Source organism: Rousettus aegyptiacus, unplaced genomic scaffold (assembly GCF_014176215.1).
Source record: "Rousettus aegyptiacus isolate mRouAeg1 unplaced genomic scaffold, mRouAeg1.p scaffold_m13_p_5, whole genome shotgun sequence".
Lineage (NCBI taxonomy): Eukaryota > Metazoa > Chordata > Mammalia > Chiroptera > Pteropodidae > Rousettus > Rousettus aegyptiacus.
Window position 1 is genome coordinate 2,714,466 of NW_023416308.1, and position 16,813 is coordinate 2,731,278.

The 16,813-nt window shown below is 65.6% G+C and overlaps 1 protein-coding gene across 23 annotated transcripts in view; it reads left to right on the forward strand.

Moving 5' to 3' along the window:
• The window catches only part of NCOR2 (nuclear receptor corepressor 2), a 255,049-nt gene that overhangs the window by 144,249 nt on the left and 93,987 nt on the right, over positions 1-16,813 (forward strand). For all 23 annotated transcript variants that reach the window (XM_036221357.1, XM_036221362.1, XM_036221361.1 and 20 more), the window contains 2 exons: positions 6,105-6,161; positions 10,485-10,537. In XM_036221357.1, the coding sequence (XP_036077250.1) occupies positions 6,105-6,161; positions 10,485-10,537 (110 nt within the window). The remainder of the gene's footprint in view (positions 1-6,104; positions 6,162-10,484; positions 10,538-16,813) is intronic.

The window sequence follows — 16,813 nt, forward strand, 5'->3', positions numbered from 1 at the left end:
ATCTGGGAAGGGAGTGTGCTCCCCGTATACGCAATCAAACCACCCAAGGTCGGCCTCGATGATTTACACTTGACTCTTTCCAAGTGTGCTCAGGGCCCGTAGCTGTTGAGTTTTCACTCAGGTTACAGATGAGGAAACCGAGGCCCAGAGAGGGATTGTTCTTTGTTCTTTGTCTGGGGTTACACAGTGAAGTATGAGCAGTGGGGACCTCTCTTCTCCCTGCCTTGGCTCCCCCTCTTGCCCTGGGCTCTGGCCACCCTTCCCAGCTGTCTCTGCTGTGGGTCGTGCCGTTGGCTGCTAGAGCAGTGCTCGGAGTTTGGGTGGGGGCCGGGGAGTACCCGGTGTCCTGGGGCCTGGATGGCTGCTCTGGAGCCTGGAAACGTTCCTGGCGCCTGTGGCTGCAGCTCGAGGCAGGGAACTATTGGAGCAACTAATCTGGCTACGCCTCCACCTCTTAAAGCAGCAATAGATGCAGGATGAGACTGAGCCCCCTGGGAGCTGCATGGAGGGCCTTGTGGGGCTGGTCACCCACCCACGCCCTGGTCCCCCATCCCAAGTCACAAGTAACAATATAACAATAGGAGAGCTAAGGGGCCCCATTGCTTTAGCCAGACAGCCTCGGTCCAAATCCCATCTCCCCCACTTTCTGGCTCTGTGACCTTGAGCGCGTTACTTAAACCCGTCTGTGACTCTTGTTCCTAATCCGCCAAATGGCGATGCTTAAAGCACCTGCCTTGTCCAGCAGGGTGGGGTTCAGTGGCTCAGTACGTGGTACCCTGGTCCTGAGCGAGCGCCAGGGTGCTCTTATTGTCGGACGGGGCACTGCGTGCATCACGCTCATCCCGTTCGTTTGTTCGTTCGTTCATTCATTCATTCATTCATTCAGCAGCCGTGTAATCGAACGCCTGCTCTGTGCCTGCTGCTGCTCCAGCCACTAGGGGCACAGCGACCTTGGCCCTCGCCCACTCACCGTCTTTATGGTGGGGGAGACAGACGGTCAGCACCCATGGCCGCCCCGCTGACCTGAGGAATTTTGCCCCCCTCGTCCCCGGTTCCTCTTCTTGTCCTTCTGTTTGCCCCTCACCCAGCCCGGCCCCACCGGCCTTCGCTCCTCCCTGAACGCCCCGCGTGCGCCTGCCTCTGCCCCGGCGAGCCCCCCGCCCACAGGTCCTCTCCCTGCGGGGCTTGGGCTCCCTCTCTGTCCTTCAGCTCTTTGCTCGAGTGTCCCGTTTCCGCGAGGCCCCGTGGCGCCTTCTCTCCAACCCCGCAAACCCTTCGGCCCCCGTTTCCCGTCTTCCTGGTGGTGGTTTTCCCCAGCCCCGCCGCGCCTGCCGGACGGGGCTCACGCTCTGTTCGTTTGCCCCGTGTGTGGTGAGTGGACGCCCCGCGAGGGCAGGCATCGTCTCTTCTTTCCCCGGCTGCGTCCCCAGCACCTCGAACCGTCCCTGGCACATAGTAGGAGCTCAGCGAATGTGTGTTGAACAGACGGATGGGTGGCTTCCCTCTGGAACGAACAGTCCTCGGCTTCGGGGTGTGGGGACTGGCCCCCGATCCCAGTGGAGGTCAGCGGGTCTCTGCCTGGGCTGAGCCTGGGCTGGAGGCCGGGTGGGCAGGGGCCCCTCAGCTGCCTTTGGCTGGAGCAGCCAGGACTTACCGCCCGTGGGGGATCAATAGGATTAAATTTTAATCCTCCTTCCTTCCCCGCCGGTTCCTCTGAGACAGGGTCTGTCTCTAAATGCTGCTTGGGCTGCAAAATGCAGCTTCCCTGCTGGGCAGGGCCTGCCCGGCTTTTCTGCACAGTGGACTCGGGCTCATTATCCATTTGGGGTGCATGGACCAGGCGCCGGCGCGCGGAGGGGAGCCGGCCAAGCCCGGCTCTTCCTGCCTCCCGGGAGCGGCCCACACGGGTGGGGCCAGGCAGGTGCACACAGATGGCGGACAGGCGGCCGAGGGGCAGGAACAGGCGGGGGCTGGGAAAGGCTCCTCGGAAGCAGTGGGTGGGCCATTGTCCCCAGGAGGGCATTCGAGTGGGGGTCACAGCACAGGCCAAGGCTCAGGGAGGGGACAGGGGGTCCCCTTTGATCTTCAAAGGGAGCGTGTGGGGGTCGGAGGTGGACGGCCTGGAGGACGCTCACACTCTGAAACACACGGGGGGCACTAGTGAAGGACGTGCCTGGCGCCCGCGCTCAGAGTCCACGGCGGTGGGTGGCCGGGGGCGGCCTCCCGACACAGGCGGGCCTTGCGCTGGGTCTGCGCACGCGGGCTCTGCTGGGCCGAGGTGGAGGGATGTTTCCGGCGACAGCGACGTCGTTATTCAGGCACTAGCGCATCCACGCACGTGGGTGTCTGTGTTTGGGTGGGCCCGAGGGCGACCGCGCACGCGTGCGTGTGAATACGTGTGTGAGAGTCGGCACGTGCGAGGCGCACCTGCGGTTGTGGATGTGCCTGTGGCTGGCTGGCGTGTGCGAGGGCGTGCTTGCAAGTTCACACGAGTGGGGCGTGTGCGTGGTGTGCGTATACTTCACGCACATGCGCAGGCTGACTTGGGTAACTGTGTTACTATGCCTCGTGCATGCGTGTGTGTGAGTGCAGCGGGTGTGCGAGCTGTTTGTGTGGCACACGTGTGTACGTGTTTGTGCCCGCGTGGGGGTTGTGTGGCACAGTATCTGGTCACGCGGGTCCCCGGCGCTTGTGTGTACCTCCCTGTGAGGATGACTGAGGCCTTTTGTGCCCCGGGGGCAGTCGCCACAAGGCCTGGTCTCACGGACCTTGGGGACCCCCCCCTGCAGGAGCAGTGCCGTCTCTGGAGTGAAACCCCCGCCGGACCTCCGGGTGCTGGCCAAGAGTCCCTGTTGGCTTGAGCTCCTGGGTCTGCCCCCTGGTTGCTGAGCAGGGCTGCAGTGGGAGGGGTATCCCCAAGGTGGGGGCCCTGGGGGCCGTGTGTGCCCTTGGGTTCTCCGGGTGGCGAGAAGCTGTCAGCCGAGGCGTGAGAGGGCGTCGTGGTTTGGTCTGAGTGTGTGGCCCATACCCGTGTCCCCAGCGATGTTCCTCTCCAGGGGGTCTGGTCCCCACATGGAGAGGACGTTAGGAGAGGGGTGCCGACTCGCGGGCCATCCTGGCGGAAGCCCTGGGCGTGCCGTATCCGGGGTGAGCGTGGCCGTTTTGCAGCCGGGAACAAGGCTCAGACGGCAAAGCGACTTGTGTAGGGTCAGAGCAGAGCCGACCCCTGACGCGGGCCCCTGGGGGACAGATGTGGCCAGAAAGTCCTCCCTGCCCGGGGGAGGGGCCCGATCAGCAGGACACCCCCCAGCTCCCCAGGTCGCCCTCTCCCCCGCGCCCCTCCGAGCAGGACCCAAGCAGCCCGGGGCGTGGTGGGGGGGGCGGCGGGGACGGGATGTCACGGGGAGCCCCGCCGTTCCCCGCTGCCGGAGCCCCAGTTTCCCACGTGTCCAGGGGCTTCCGCCAGAAGCGTCTGCGTCGGGGTGCGGCACGTGCGGGGCCCCCATGTGAGCCGTGGCCTCGTCAGGCTCGTTCCCGGCACTGACGGTAACGGCCCGCCTCACCTCGCACCAGGGCCTGGTCATGGAGCCCTAACGCGGCAGCGACTTCGACTCGCACGGCCGTGTGGCGGTGCTGCTGTCCCGCAGACGGGAGCCGCGGCTCAGGGCGGGGGAGGGCCTTGCCCGAGGCCCCGTGGCTGGTCGGCGGATCCGGACGCAGGCCGCCTGGCCACGTTGCTGTGTTTGCAGTGGGACAGCAACCTCGGGACTGCTCTGGGGACGTGGCAGGCATGCCACCTTTTGGAAATTGACCTGCTTCCTAAAAGGCTGCAGGTAGCTCAGGGCTCAGGGGCAGAGGCGGAGGAAGGACCGTGCAAAGTGAACGGGCTCTTGTACCCGGTGTGCGACGGGCGTCACCTGGGCCCTCGACGCTCTGGCCGGCCAGGGAGGAGTTCCTCCCTGCTGCCTTCCCCCCGGTGCTCCTGTGCCTGGTCGAAGATGCGGCCCCTGCCGGGTTCCAGGACACAGGCCTCTGGAGCCCCCACTGTGGGCCCTGGGCTCGGATCCAAGACCCGGGCCCAGCCGTGGGACGTGTCGGTTCCCGGTGACCCTGCCGCTCCGTCCCCCTCGCCCAGGCGGTCAGTCGCTGTTTGTCCCCACGGAGCCTCACGAAGGCACGCACACTTCTGTTCTTCCTGCAAACCCCGCCTGCGTCCGCCTCCTCTTACCTTTCCAGAGAGAGGGCCTCGAGCCCCGTCCACACAGGACACGCGCCTGGCCGTGCCAGGCTGCCTCAGTGCCCGCGACAAAGCCGCCCGCAGGGCTGGGTTTGTCGCGGACGGGGGCCGGGTCTCACTTTCCGTGCCTGGCTCTGGTGCTTGATGAAGAGCGGGTGCTCCGGAAGTGTTTGGGGAGCTGCCCTGCCCCTCCCCACTCCACACCTAGTCCTTTTCTCGGCCCGCCTCGCGGATTCTCCCACCTTTAGTCTCCACGGCTGACCCTTTGTTGCTTCGAGGTGTGGCCAGGGCAAGGGTGGGCCGCGGTGACTGTCCTGGTGGCGGCTGCTCCCCGGCCTGGCAGAGCCGGCCCCCCGGATGGGACCCGGCCCTGTCTTGCGCCCTTCTTGGGACCTGGAGATCAGAACCCCCAGAACCTCGCAAGCGCACGCAGACTTCTGTGCCTCCGTTTCCTCCTCTGCAGAGTGGACCTCGGGTGTGTCTGCCTCACGTCGGGGATGCGTGCGATTTAAACGCTAACATCGCGTGCCCTGTGCTCGGTGCGTGGGTCACAGGAGGTGCTCAGCGGAGTGGCCGTCGTGACGATGGACTTTTGCGCCCCCGGGTTTCTGGCCCCCAGCCACACTCCGAGTCTGCTGGTCTCTGGGTCCTGGCGCTGCGCGAAGGGGGCCGAGAGCATGGCTCTGCTGGGTGGGCCGGGCCCAGGGCTCTAGGCGGAGCTAGTTCTAGGTGCCAGCTTGAGCCCACCCACATACTCACTCTCCGTCGCTGGGGGCTGGGCGAGGGCGGGTGAGGCCGGCCCGCTGCACCCCCCGTCTGCGTGACCCCGGGAGCCCGGGCCTGAGTTCTGTTGTCAGCCCAGTTCCCCGGGGCTCTCTCCTCCGGGCCTCTTCCCTTTAGTGGGTGTGCATTGGGGGGTCACTGGGGGATGGTTTCCTCTGATGATGATGACGACTTGCTTGGCCTGTCCTCCCGGCCCACTCCCAAGATTGAAAGGTCTCTCCAGTTTGGCTGAGTGAGGAGCACCCAGCCTTTCCTGGGTCACGGGAGGTGCTTGTGTCTCCCGTGGGGCACTGTGGGCCCCCCAATTTCTATTGCACGCAGTGGCCCCGGTCCGGCTAACACCCTGTGAGGCCCGTTCCACAGCTCCGTCCGCCCTCCCTCCGCCGCCCGCCGCCGTCCTCTTCAGAGCAGGCGCTGGTGGTCCCAGGTGGGGGCCGGCGGGGCCTGGCAGAGGCACAATGCTCGTCTTCATGGCCAGGGGCCCGGAGGTCCAGCCTGCTGTATTCTCGGCCACCAAGCCCTTTCTGCTACATGTTTCTGTTTTCCTAATAAGTCCCGGGTTGTGAGTGGGGAGGGAGCTGGTGGGGTGGGGGTGGGGGGGCCAGGGCAGCTCAGAAACAGTCACGTGACTGTGAAACCCTAGAAAGGGCATCTCTGAGCGGCTCCATCTCGCCCTCCCTGCCCCTCTGCAGCCCCTCGCTGGCGGCTCCAGCGCTGAGGTCATCACGGACACCCGGCCAGCTGCCAGGGCCCAGGAAAGCGCCGCGGCTCGGCAGTGTGGGCCGGCCGGCCAGGAGCCGGGCCTGCTGCACTGGGCCCTGGGTGTCTGGCCTTGGGGGGGGGGGTTGCAGGGACAGGCACCCCACCCCGGGGGAGGTGTTCAGGCCCCTGGGTGTCCGCTCCCAGCATGGGGGCCACTTGCGGGGCTGCCGGCCTCCCGCCGCCCGCCGGGCTGGGGATCGGCGTGCCAGGCTGGGCAGCTGCCCGCCGTCCCCCGGGGCCCGTGTTGGTAATCTGTCTGTTCTGTGCGTGCGCGTGTGTGAGAGCGTCTGTTTAATTCCTCCTCTTCTCCATCACCCTGCAGAAGAAGGCGGAAGCTGCACACCGGATTCTGGAAGGCCTGGGGCCCCAGGTGGAGCTGGTGAGCCGGGGGACGGGGAGGGGGCTTTGGGAGGGGGTGGCCGGAGCGGTGGGCGGCAGGTGGCCGTGGAGGGGAAGGAGGAAATGTTCTGCCGCCAGGCCCTGCCCTGTCCTGGAGGGGGCAGGAAACACACCCTCCGATAAGAGGGACTGGCAGAGAGATAGCGGGGGTGGAGGGGGGTGGCCGGCCAGACGGCGGGTGGGGAGAGCCGCCTCGGTGCGCCCGCGCCGCTCCCCAGCCCAGCCCGTCAGGCTGCAGGAGACGGATCCAGCCCGTCTGATCCCACGCAGCATGTGGGCATCTGTCCTCCAGGCCAGACGACCTGAGCTCAACCGCTAGACCTGCCGCGTTGTAACTGCGCGGCCCCGAGGAGGTCTCTAAGCTCTCTGTGCCTCAGTGTCTCGTCTCTACAATGGAAGTAAGAGCACGTATCCCTCTGGGGCCTGTGTTGACTGTTGGTAAAGCGCCGAGCGCGGTGTCTGAGGGACCAGGAGTGCGGAGTCTTGGTGTGTGGTTGTCATGATTACCGTGACGGGAGCCGGTGTCGTCGCACCGGTGGGACAGTGCCGGGGCAGGCGCGGAGCTGAGCGGCGGCGTGCGGGGCGATGTGGGGTCCCCGGGCCCGAGGCGGCATCTGCGCTCGTGGGTGGGAACGAAGCTTCACGTATCGGAGCCCGGTTTTCAGCTCCGCTCCCCACATGTCTGCTGAGTGGCCCCTGGAAGGGACTGGGCTTCTCATCTGTGCAGTGGGGACGTGGGGGTCTTTACGAGGCTTAGCGGCAACGATGCCCAGGGACGCTCCCCACCCCCACCCCCGGCACTGCACGTGGCCCTCGGCAGGCGCTCGGAGGCACGAGCACTTCGGGGAGGTGGACTGTGTTGCCCCCGGGGCTTTTCCTGCAGTGACAGCTGCTCACTAGCCTGGGGTCTGTCCGCTAAGGCCACTGAGGAGCCGTGAGCATCTGGCCTTGATGGTCCCCACGTCCTCTCCGAGGGCATTGCCAGCCGGGCGGTGGGGGCCCCTGCAGTTCAGGGGCAGGGCCCAGCGCCCCTGCTGGGACCGGCGACTGGCTCCCAGCCCCCGGGGCGTGATCTCTGGAATGTCCAGAGCAGCCTCTTTTTTTTTATTTTTTTATTTTTTTAGTAGCTTCATTGAGACGTAATTTCACGTCACACAATTCACCCGTTTAAAGTGCACAATTCAGTGATTTTTAATGTGGTCACAGATGTGGGCAGCCATCTATCTCCGCAGTGATTTTTAGAACAGTTCACCATTTCAGAAGAACTCTACCCCCTCAGCTGTCACCCTGTACCCTTCCATCCGCCCCCCCCCCCCCAGCCCCCACCCTACCCCGAGCCCAGCCGCGCTGGCTCTGTGGGTCTGTCTGTCCTGGACGCTGGAGCCGTACGGGACGGGGCCCTCTGTGACTGGCTCCTCTCGCCGTCCTGCTCCTGAGGTCCGCCCACAGTGTCGCTGGTCTGCTTCATTTTTTCACGGGACGGGCCATGCTTTGTTCACCCACGCATTCGCGCACGGGCGTTGGATCGTCTTTGCGTCGGGCCACGGCGACGTGGCGGCCCACGGGGAGGCGCAGGTGTCCGTGCGGACACACGTGCTCATTTCTCGTGGGCGTACCCCTCGGGCTGGGACCCCCGGATCGTGGCGACTCCGTGCTCAGCCCCTGGAGGGACGGCCAGACCGTTTCCCAGAGTCGCGGCACCATTTTTTTACCCCACCAGTAAGCCGCTTCCTTCCTCAGTTTCCCCTTCTTGCCAGTGGGGATGGCGGGACTGGAGGGGGTACCCGGCCACTTCTAGGCGTGGAGGCTCTGCCTCTCCCCTTTCCTGGCCTGGTCGATTATCGCCAGGGCCTCCTGAGCGGGGTCGTGAGTGGGGTCGCTGGGTCTGGGGACCGAGCAGTACCAGAGAGGGGAGCAGGGCCAGCATCTCCCCGTGGTCCGGGCAGGTCTGCTCGACTCGGAATGTGAGTGCTGCTTTTCTCGGTCTTCAGGGCTGAGGGGACCATCGCCTGCTTGGGAGTCCCCGGAGCAGAGGCTCCGTCAAGACCGGTGGCACGAGAGGCCAGGGTCCGGAGTGGCTGCCGGGCCGTGTGGGGCCGTCACTGGCGTCCTCTCGAAGTCAGCAGACTCTCGGCGTGACGGCCTTCGGCGGGGCCGGAGAGGAGAGGAGGCTCACGTGGACGGGCGCTTGCTGTGTGCCGGGCCTCGTGGGCACGGCGCTGTCCCTCTTCTAGATGAGGCGCAGAGAGGGCAGTGCCCGGCCCAAGGTCACGCAGCAGGGGATGTGGTGGGGCGGGGCGCTGAGCTCTTGGGGCTGTGGCCGACCAGTTCTGCCCAGTCTGCCCTCTGTCCGGTCACTGCAGAGCCCGAGTGGCCGAGGTGTCCTCCAGGTGGAGGCAGGTCAGCGGTGCCCCCTCTGCAGGGGCCGCTGCGTGCCCCCCAGGAGTGAGAGCCCGGGCTGGGAGTGTCCGCTCCCCCCGGGAGTGCGGTTCCCCGCTGTCTTCCCGCTGCAGCCGGGGGAGCAGCCCCCCGACTCAGGGACCATGCAGGGTGCTCTGCGACCTCCCCGGGGGGCACGCCTGGGCCCCGGAGACATGCGGCGCCTCCCCGTCATCCCGAGCCCTGGAGCTGGGAGCCGCGGGGGGGGGGGCCCGGGAGCAGCACCCCCCTCCTCCATCCCCCGCGGCTTTGAGTCATTGGTTTCCTTCCTGTTCAGAGGTGTTATTTTAAGAACATGGTGTCACCAGAGGGTTGATGGCCAGGCTGACACCTCATCTCTTAGCAACTGGGGTTGCTGGCGCTCTCGGCGACCCCGCCGGCGTGCCGAAGCCGGGCGGGGAGGGGACCCCGTCTTTCTCCCTGAGACCCAGCTCTTCCTTCTCAGTCGTGGCAAGACGCCTCGCTCTGCCCAGGGTGTTCGAGCCGTGCCCCGGGCATGCCCGCCCTCCCCATTCTCACCCCCCCGCCCTCCACCGCGCCCCCGTTTCTAGAGGAGGAAATGCAGTTGTGGAGAGGTCGAGCGATGGGCCCGGGGCCCAGCCAGGAGGGGGCCCGCCCTCGCTGCACCCCAGCCCCCCAGCCTCCCTTCCCCAGGGTCTGTGGGAGGGGCTCCCCCTCCAGGTGTGGTGCCCCCCTGCTGCACCTGGTCGCCTCATGGCCACCAAACTGGGACTTGCCTCCCGAGGCAGAAGGCGGCCTCACCTGGCCTTGTACAGCCCCCTCTGCAGGTGGCAAGGAGGGGTTGAGGGGAGGCTCCCTCGGGCCCTTCCTCTGGGACAGGGGAGGACGAGGCTTGTGGCCATGCTGTTTGTGGGTGGTCCCCATCAGCTGGTATTATCAGGGGGCCTCTGGGTGTCAGGAGGTGAGTCCAGCTCCGTCCCCAGAGACAAGTTCTCGGGCGGAGCCTTCGGCGCCTTCTGCCTCTCATCCTGGGGCTCGCCGGAGGCTGCAGGACTCCCCGTCTCTGTCCGTGGCCTGTGTCTGTCCCGCTTGACCGCTCGCACTCTGCCTGGCTCCAGCGGTCATCCGCGGCCGCCCCGAGGTTCCTGCTGCACGTGGGGGCCTGTGGGAGAGGCAAAGGGAGGGCGGGGAGGGCGCGAGGGGTCAGACACACGGACACATGGACACACGGACACACGGGGGCGGGTGCCGGCAGAGCGAGCAGGCCCCTCCCTCCTGGGCTGCCGCTGCGAGTCTGCGTTCTAGCTCCCACGCGTCTCTCACGAGCCACGGGCAAGCGTTTTAACCCCTCGGGGACTTGATTTCCCCACCTGTAAAACGGGGGTGACGGTCGGTTCTGTTGGCTCTTGCCGTGTAGTGAACCAACCCCAAGCGTCGTGGCTTGCGGCAGCCGCCGCCGACCGTTCCCCGCGGGCGTGGACGTCACCCGAGCATTCGTGCTGACCCGGGTTCCGCTCACGCCCGTCGAGGGCGGCGGGGCCGGCGGCTGGTGGCTCCGGCTCCGGCTCCGCCTTGTGGCTCCGGCTCCGGCTCCGCCTCGGCCGGGACTGCCCTGTGCCCTGCAGAGTAGCCACGGCGGCCTAGGCCGGGGGTCACAGCGCCGCAGCCATGCCCCCCGGGGGTTCCGGTCTGTCCCTGGCTGGGCTGCAGGCCGGGTCCCCATGTCCTGTGTCGTGCCTGCTGGCGGCTGGCTCTCACAGCAGTGGACAGCTCCCCGGTGCCGGGGCCTTTGGCGCCGCGGCCGAGGAGGCCCAGGCCTGGAGCCCTGACTGCCTGATCCCTGCAGCGGGCAGTGGCCGGCCAGGCTTTGATGTCCTCTTTCTCTCTCTCTCTCTCTCTGCAGCCCTTGTACAACCAGCCGTCCGACACCAGGCAGTACCATGAGAACATCAAAATGTGAGTGTTCCGTGCAGCCATGCAGACGTGCGGGGCTCGGGGACAGGGGCTCGGCGTCGCGGGTGTGGGGTAGCATGTGCGTTCTCAGCCCCCCGGGACTCCCAGCCAGGGCCAGGCGCTGGAGGAGGGCCGGACGGGGCAGTTCAGGCGAGAGTTCTGGGCCGGCTGGGCCCTAGGACGGGGTCGGAGCAGGCCTGGGATGGCCAGGGCAGGGGCAGGGCGCGTGGCCCCATGAAGACCTTGGGTCAGGGAGGTGGCCCTTGGGGGACGGGCAGAAGGTCGGGGTCCCCGTCCTGCATTAGCTGCCGGGTTGGGGAGAGCGGGGTCAGGATGAAGGGGGCGGCCCCAGCGAAAGCGGGGTCCCACAGCTCGGGCTCTGGTGTGAGCGTGTTTGGGGGTCCTGTGGCCCGCACAGAGGGTGCATCCGGTGTGGTGTGGCCCAGCGATGGGCCTCGGCCAGGTGGGGGGCCGGGGGCGGGAAAACGTCGGCGAAGCCTCACATGCCCTGGGGGGGGGCTGAGCTGGCACTGTGGGGGGGCTGGCGGCTTCTGCCTTCCGGCTGGGAGCAAGGCGTCGGAGGTGCAGCCGCCGGGAGGAGCCGGCCTTCTCTTGGGATGTGGGAATGGGAGCTCAGCCTCCTCGGCCGGGGAGGGGATATCCCCTCACATTGTGATCCAGGACCCCAAAGGTAACAGGGACTCCAGGCCCCGCCTCCCGAGGAGAGCGGAGCGGAGAGCACCCCGGGGTGTTAGGCAGGAGGCAGACCCTTTAGGGCCAGGGTCTGAACTGTCTGCGGCTCGTCATCGTGAGAGCCTGTAGGCTGTTGTGTGTGACTTCAGAGGGCTGTGCTTAGCTGGTCCCCTCTGGCGGGGCGTCCCTGGGGAGGAATTGCAGGGCGCACGTGCAGCTGCGAGCTCCCCATCCCCGGAGGCGTGGAGGCCCCTGACGGTTGCCACGGGTCTGCCGGGGATGTCCCCGCCATTATAGTTTCTGGACTCAAGTGACTGGTCCGGGCTCTGGCGACCAACTCAGCCACGCCTCGCAGCTCCCAGTGACTGACGGTGCAACCGAGAGAATCTCTGGCTGCCAGAGAGGTGCTTGGCCCCTGCGGCCCAGGAGCACCCGCCACAGAGGCCTCACCTGCATCCCCCGCGCCGGTCCACGGCCGGCAGGTGCTGCAAGGCGGCCTGTGCCAGGGACCCGGCTGCAGCGCTGGGATCGCTGTGTCCAGTGTGGCCTGTGCTTCTGTGCAGACGTGTAGGTGTGTTCGCTGCCCAGGTACCAAGCCCTTCACGACTCAACACAGCTCATTTTCCAGTTAGGCCCCCTCAGCCCTTCCTAAGCTTCCTGGGACCTGCCTTGTCCTGGGGCCACTGCTGGGGGGGTGGGCCCCCCCCCAGGTGGAGATTGGCAGGGGGTGTGTGTGTGTGTATGTGCCGTTGGGGCCAGCCGCAGATGGTCGAGGGGATCGGGGAGGGTGTTCTCGTCTGAGCGGGCTGCTGGGAGCATTCATTCATCATTCATTCATTCAGCACACATTCACGGAACAGCTACTATGTGCCAAGCCCTGTTCTAGGACCTGGGGATTTCGCTGTGAGCAAAACAAAGACCCACATGGCTCAAGTTCTGTTGCGTGGTAGAGACAAAATGAGCGAGTTCGGTTAAGGATAAAATATCGGCTAGCAAAAAGTGCTGGAGCCTATAGCTGTCTCAAGGGTTTGTGCTTCGACGTATCCAGATGTAGTTTTCCTTTTGATATAGTTTTTGATGGTAATAGCATTACACTAAAATCTTTACGTAAGTTTTATCACTAAAAATAAGTAATATTTTAAGCCGAATGATGTATATGCTTTCGGGTTGTAAAAACAGCATAGAAAGCCAAACAGAAACGGGAAAAGGTATTCATATAAATAATTTCAGCAAGTAAGAGGCTGCCGTCTGTTCAAGCAGAACGAAACTGTCCGCTTACTGAAATCCATACCCTACCCTGCGTCAGAGAATGGTTGGGCACATTCCGGCTTAGTAGGTATCAGCCTCGTAAAGTTTGTTCTAATTCAGAATCACAAATGAACATGTTTAAGTTTAAACACATAGAGATGAACAGTTTTAAGACTTGTGACATAGTACGTGGTCCATTTTATGTTAGAAAAATACACCTGTCAGTAAATTATTTGAACTCATATGTAGCCTTAGAATTCTAACTTTTTAAAAATGGTTTTCCATGAAGGTCATGATCACGTCCATATTTTAAGATGATCAGTGGGATACCGGTAGAGAAAGTGAGGGGTGACTTTCGCCAGGGGCGCGAGGGCAGGCCCTGGTGGGGGAGCTGAGTGGCAGCCAGGCGTGAGGACCTCCTGGGCTGCCGGCATGGGCAGCGGGAAGGCCCTGGGGCTGGGGAGCTGGTGGGACCCCAGGGAAGGGCAGAGTGGCCTGAGGGGGGGAGGGGGGAAGGAGGCCGCCCGACGAGCCGGCATGCGGGCTTCCTCATCTGTGCGGTGGGCGGCCAGCGGTGCCATTTCTTCCTGGAAGTGACGATCGGGTTTTTGTTTGCAGAAGCTCATGCTGTTGGTGGCTGTGGGAAGACAGGGCTCGGGCTGGGGGACCCTGGTGCAAGTCGCCGCAGCCACCCAGGCGAGCAGGAGCAGTGGACCCTGACCCTGCAGGAGCGGCCGAACTGGGGCGCGGAGGGTCAGGGATGGGCGGGGGCCAGCGGACGCCAAGGTCAGGAGCCCGGGCGCCTGTGGGGTCGGATGGCACAGCCACTTCCAGAGAGGCCAGCTGACAGCAGGGGCAGGCCGAGGGTCACGGGCATTCGTGGCTGGCCAGTCACGCTCAGGGCCTCCGGGACGGGGATGGCAGCGCGCCTGCCTCCCGGGGTCGCCGAGGGTTCGGTGAGCCATTCTCCCTGGGGTGCCGAGCCCAGTGCCAGACACAGAGGAAGGATTCTGTGGTTTCTGCTAGTGCTTTGTCTGCAGAGACCCCGAGAGTTACTTAGCCCTCGCTTGTTTGGCACGTGTTTACTGAGCGTTTGCTGTGTGCTAGGCGCTGCGGCGGGCCCTGGGGAGTCAGCAGTGGGCCGCGGCACCCTGACTCCCAAGTGCCGTAGACAGGCAGTAGATACGGCTGTGAAACAGCGACACGGTGATGAGGAGGGCGAGAGGGTCAGGCCGGGGCGGCGCGGGGCGGCGCGGGGCGGCGCGGGTCAGCCTTGCCGCTGCGGCCCCCCCACCCAGGCCCCCCCCCCCTCCTGCCGCTGTAATTGCTGCCAGGTGGGCGGCGGTCCCTTCCCCGGGGACCTTGCCTGTCACGTTAATGTCTCAGCGCCTGCTCGCCGGGGGCGCAGCGTTATAGTTAATTTCACGCCTGACTTCCTGCCGCACTGGCAATTTCGGATGGACGTGCTGAAGTCACCTGGACCCGCCTCCGCCGCCCGCTCCCCGCCGCCTGCCTCCTTGGGAGGCGCGGGGTGACCGCCCGTTCCCCCGCAGCGCAGCGGGGACTTGCTGTGGGATGAATCTTAGCCCCGGGCCTCAGGAGCGACCCCTCAGACCTCTTAGGCCAGGGCGGGCGGGGAGGGGCCTGGGGCCGGGCCCGGGGTCCACCTCCCCCCAGCAGTATGAGTGGGCCCTCTCTCGAGGGAGGGGCCCCCTCCTGCAGGACCTGCTGGAGCGCTCCCTGCTGGACTCGCTGGCTTTGCAAAGACTCAGGAAAAGGGCGTGGATGATGCTCGGGCCACAGGGCCACAGTCACTGCTTCTGTGGGCCAAGCTGTGGCCTTGCCTGCCTCGCCTGCCATGGCCTTGCCTGCCGTGGCCTCGTGGCCTCGCCTGGTGCTGGAGCCCGGATCCCGCCCTGTTCCTCATCCCCTTGAGCCCGCCCTTCTTCCCTGCGGCCTGGTCTCCTCCCCACTGTCTCCAGCGGGGTCAGCTGACCAGAGCCGGCAGCCCAGGGACTGTGCGGGTGGGGACGATGCTTGGGACCCAGGTCACTGCGAAGCGTGTGGTCTTGTCTTGCTCCGGACGCGCAGAGATGTTACGTAACACCCCCCGGCCCCCGGAGTCACACAGCCGGACTCCGAGGCCAGCCCCCACCTGCACGGCCACCCCGCTTCCGCTCCTGCCCCTCCAGCCAGGGGCTGCCCCTTGCTAGCCCCGTGACCTTGGCAAGTCGCTTCCCTTTGCCGGTCAGCAAGTTGGTCCCTGGAGCATCTCTTTCTCGTGGGGAAGTGCTTCGTGCCCAGCCCAGTGAGCAGGCTTTTGAGCGTCAGTCACCCCAGTCTGACGGGCTCCTCCCGAGGCTTTCGGCTCTGCACGGGCACCCCGTCTGACGTCCCCAGCGGCCGGGGGTCTGGCTCTCCCTGAAGGGCCCTCCTCGCCCCTGCAGATTCACTCACCCAGAACCCAGTGCTCTGTTTCCCTCAGCCCACCCCATGCCTCCGCTTTACGCAAGCCGCAGCTCAAACCTCCCTTCCCCCGGGAAGCCCCGCCCCGACCTGGTCCCGTGCCAGCCCCCCCCCCCCCCGGGGCCCGGCCGGCCTCCTCTTCCCTGTCGCTCCCCCCCGGTCCTCACTTCTGCCCCCACATCCGGGTCGGGATGAGGCGCATGCTTCCTCAGGCGGTGCTTTCAAAACCCTGGCTTCTTCAGGGGGCCTGAGCCCCATAAACACCTCCATCGGCGAACTCCGTCTTAACTGGTTTGCCAGCCCTTCCAGAACCTTCTCAGGGACTGCGGCCCTGATTTTTGCTGGACAAAAACCTTAGCAGAAAGGATTTGTCTGCAGTAATCTTTTTGCATCTTTAATACCAAAACACTTCTTGGTTCAAAATAAACACTTGAACAAATCTTGTCCGGGAGGATGTCGAATAAGTGGGCACTCCAAGCCAGGCGTCTGGAGGATTGCACCCCCGGATGCGGGGAAGTGGAGTGGGCGGGGGGGGGGGCCGCAAGGCAGTAGGGCGTGGTGGGGTCTGTGGCGAACAGTGGCCTTGTCACGTCGCCCGGAGGCTCCGGCGTGTGGCCAGATGCTGCTGTTGCCAGCCAAGGTCTAAGTTCACCTTTTTATGCGACGGCTCCTGTGTCCCGTGCTGGCCACGGGTCCCGGTCTGTAGAAAGACCACTGTCCAAGCACGACACTCCCATGTGCCGGCCCTGGCGGGCGGCCTCTGCGCATTTGCAGCCTGTGGACGTTTGTCCCCTTTGGCCGTGAGCCGATGCCTCCGGGTGCCAGGCACGGTGCTTGGCTTGGCGGGGAACCCGGCCCCGCGTGGGAGACGTCGCGCCCTCAGCTGTCAAGGCGGACAGAGGCCGCCGCACCGTCACCTCTGCCCCCGTGAGACGTCGTCCCCGCTGAGCCCTCTGCGCCTCACGGCCACAGCTCCACTGTCCTCGTGTCCGGGGACAGACGGCCGCAGACCGGGGGCCTGGAGGCCGGAAGTGGGACGTCGAGGTGTGGGCAGGGCCTCGGGGAGGCTCCTTCCGTCCCCGGCCCGCTCCTGACGTCTGCTGGCCGTTCTGGCCGGCCCCGGCTGGCGGACACTTCGCCCCGGCCCTCCCGTCTTCGCGTGGCCGTCTCGCTGGGCCTTGTCCTGTCGTCCTTCCTCCGTGGCCACACGTCTCCCTTTTATGAGGACACCAGCCAGGTGGAGTCGGGGCCACCGTGATGAGCTGGTTCCGCCTCGATGGCGCCGTGAGGACCCAGCGTCCAAATCCGGTCACAGGCCCGGGGGTCAGGACTGCAACGTCTTTTCTGGGGCGAGGGACCCATCGTACCCCGCGGCGAGCACCCCCCGGCCGCCTGCCAGCTCCCCGGGGAATTAGGTCCGGGCCTCCCCGCGGCGTTTCCCGCTGTTGGTTAACTTCGTTCCGGGATGGCTAAGTGTGCACGGGAGTCGCCCACAGTGCCGGGGACGGGCATGTGCGGCGCACGCCCCGGAGCTAAGAACGTGGCGTGGCTCAGGGCTAACTAGCGCCGTGGCTGAGCCCCAGACTCTCTTGGCATTTTCCCGGTTTGTCCGCCGACGTGTTTCCTGGTCCCAAACGGGTCCAGGCTCGCACGAGGCACTCCGTCCGTCCCGTGTCTCCTCGGTCCCCGACCCGTGACACTTTGAGGCGCGCGGATCTGGGGTTCTGTAGACGGCCCCTCAGCCTGGGTCTGTCTGGTGTCTGCTCGTGAGGAGGGGGCTGTGGATTTGGGGAGGAGTCTGCGGTGTGAGGGAGGCGCCCGCCCCGTCCTGCCCTGTCCCTGCCCTCCGGGTCCCTGACACCCGCTGCCCGG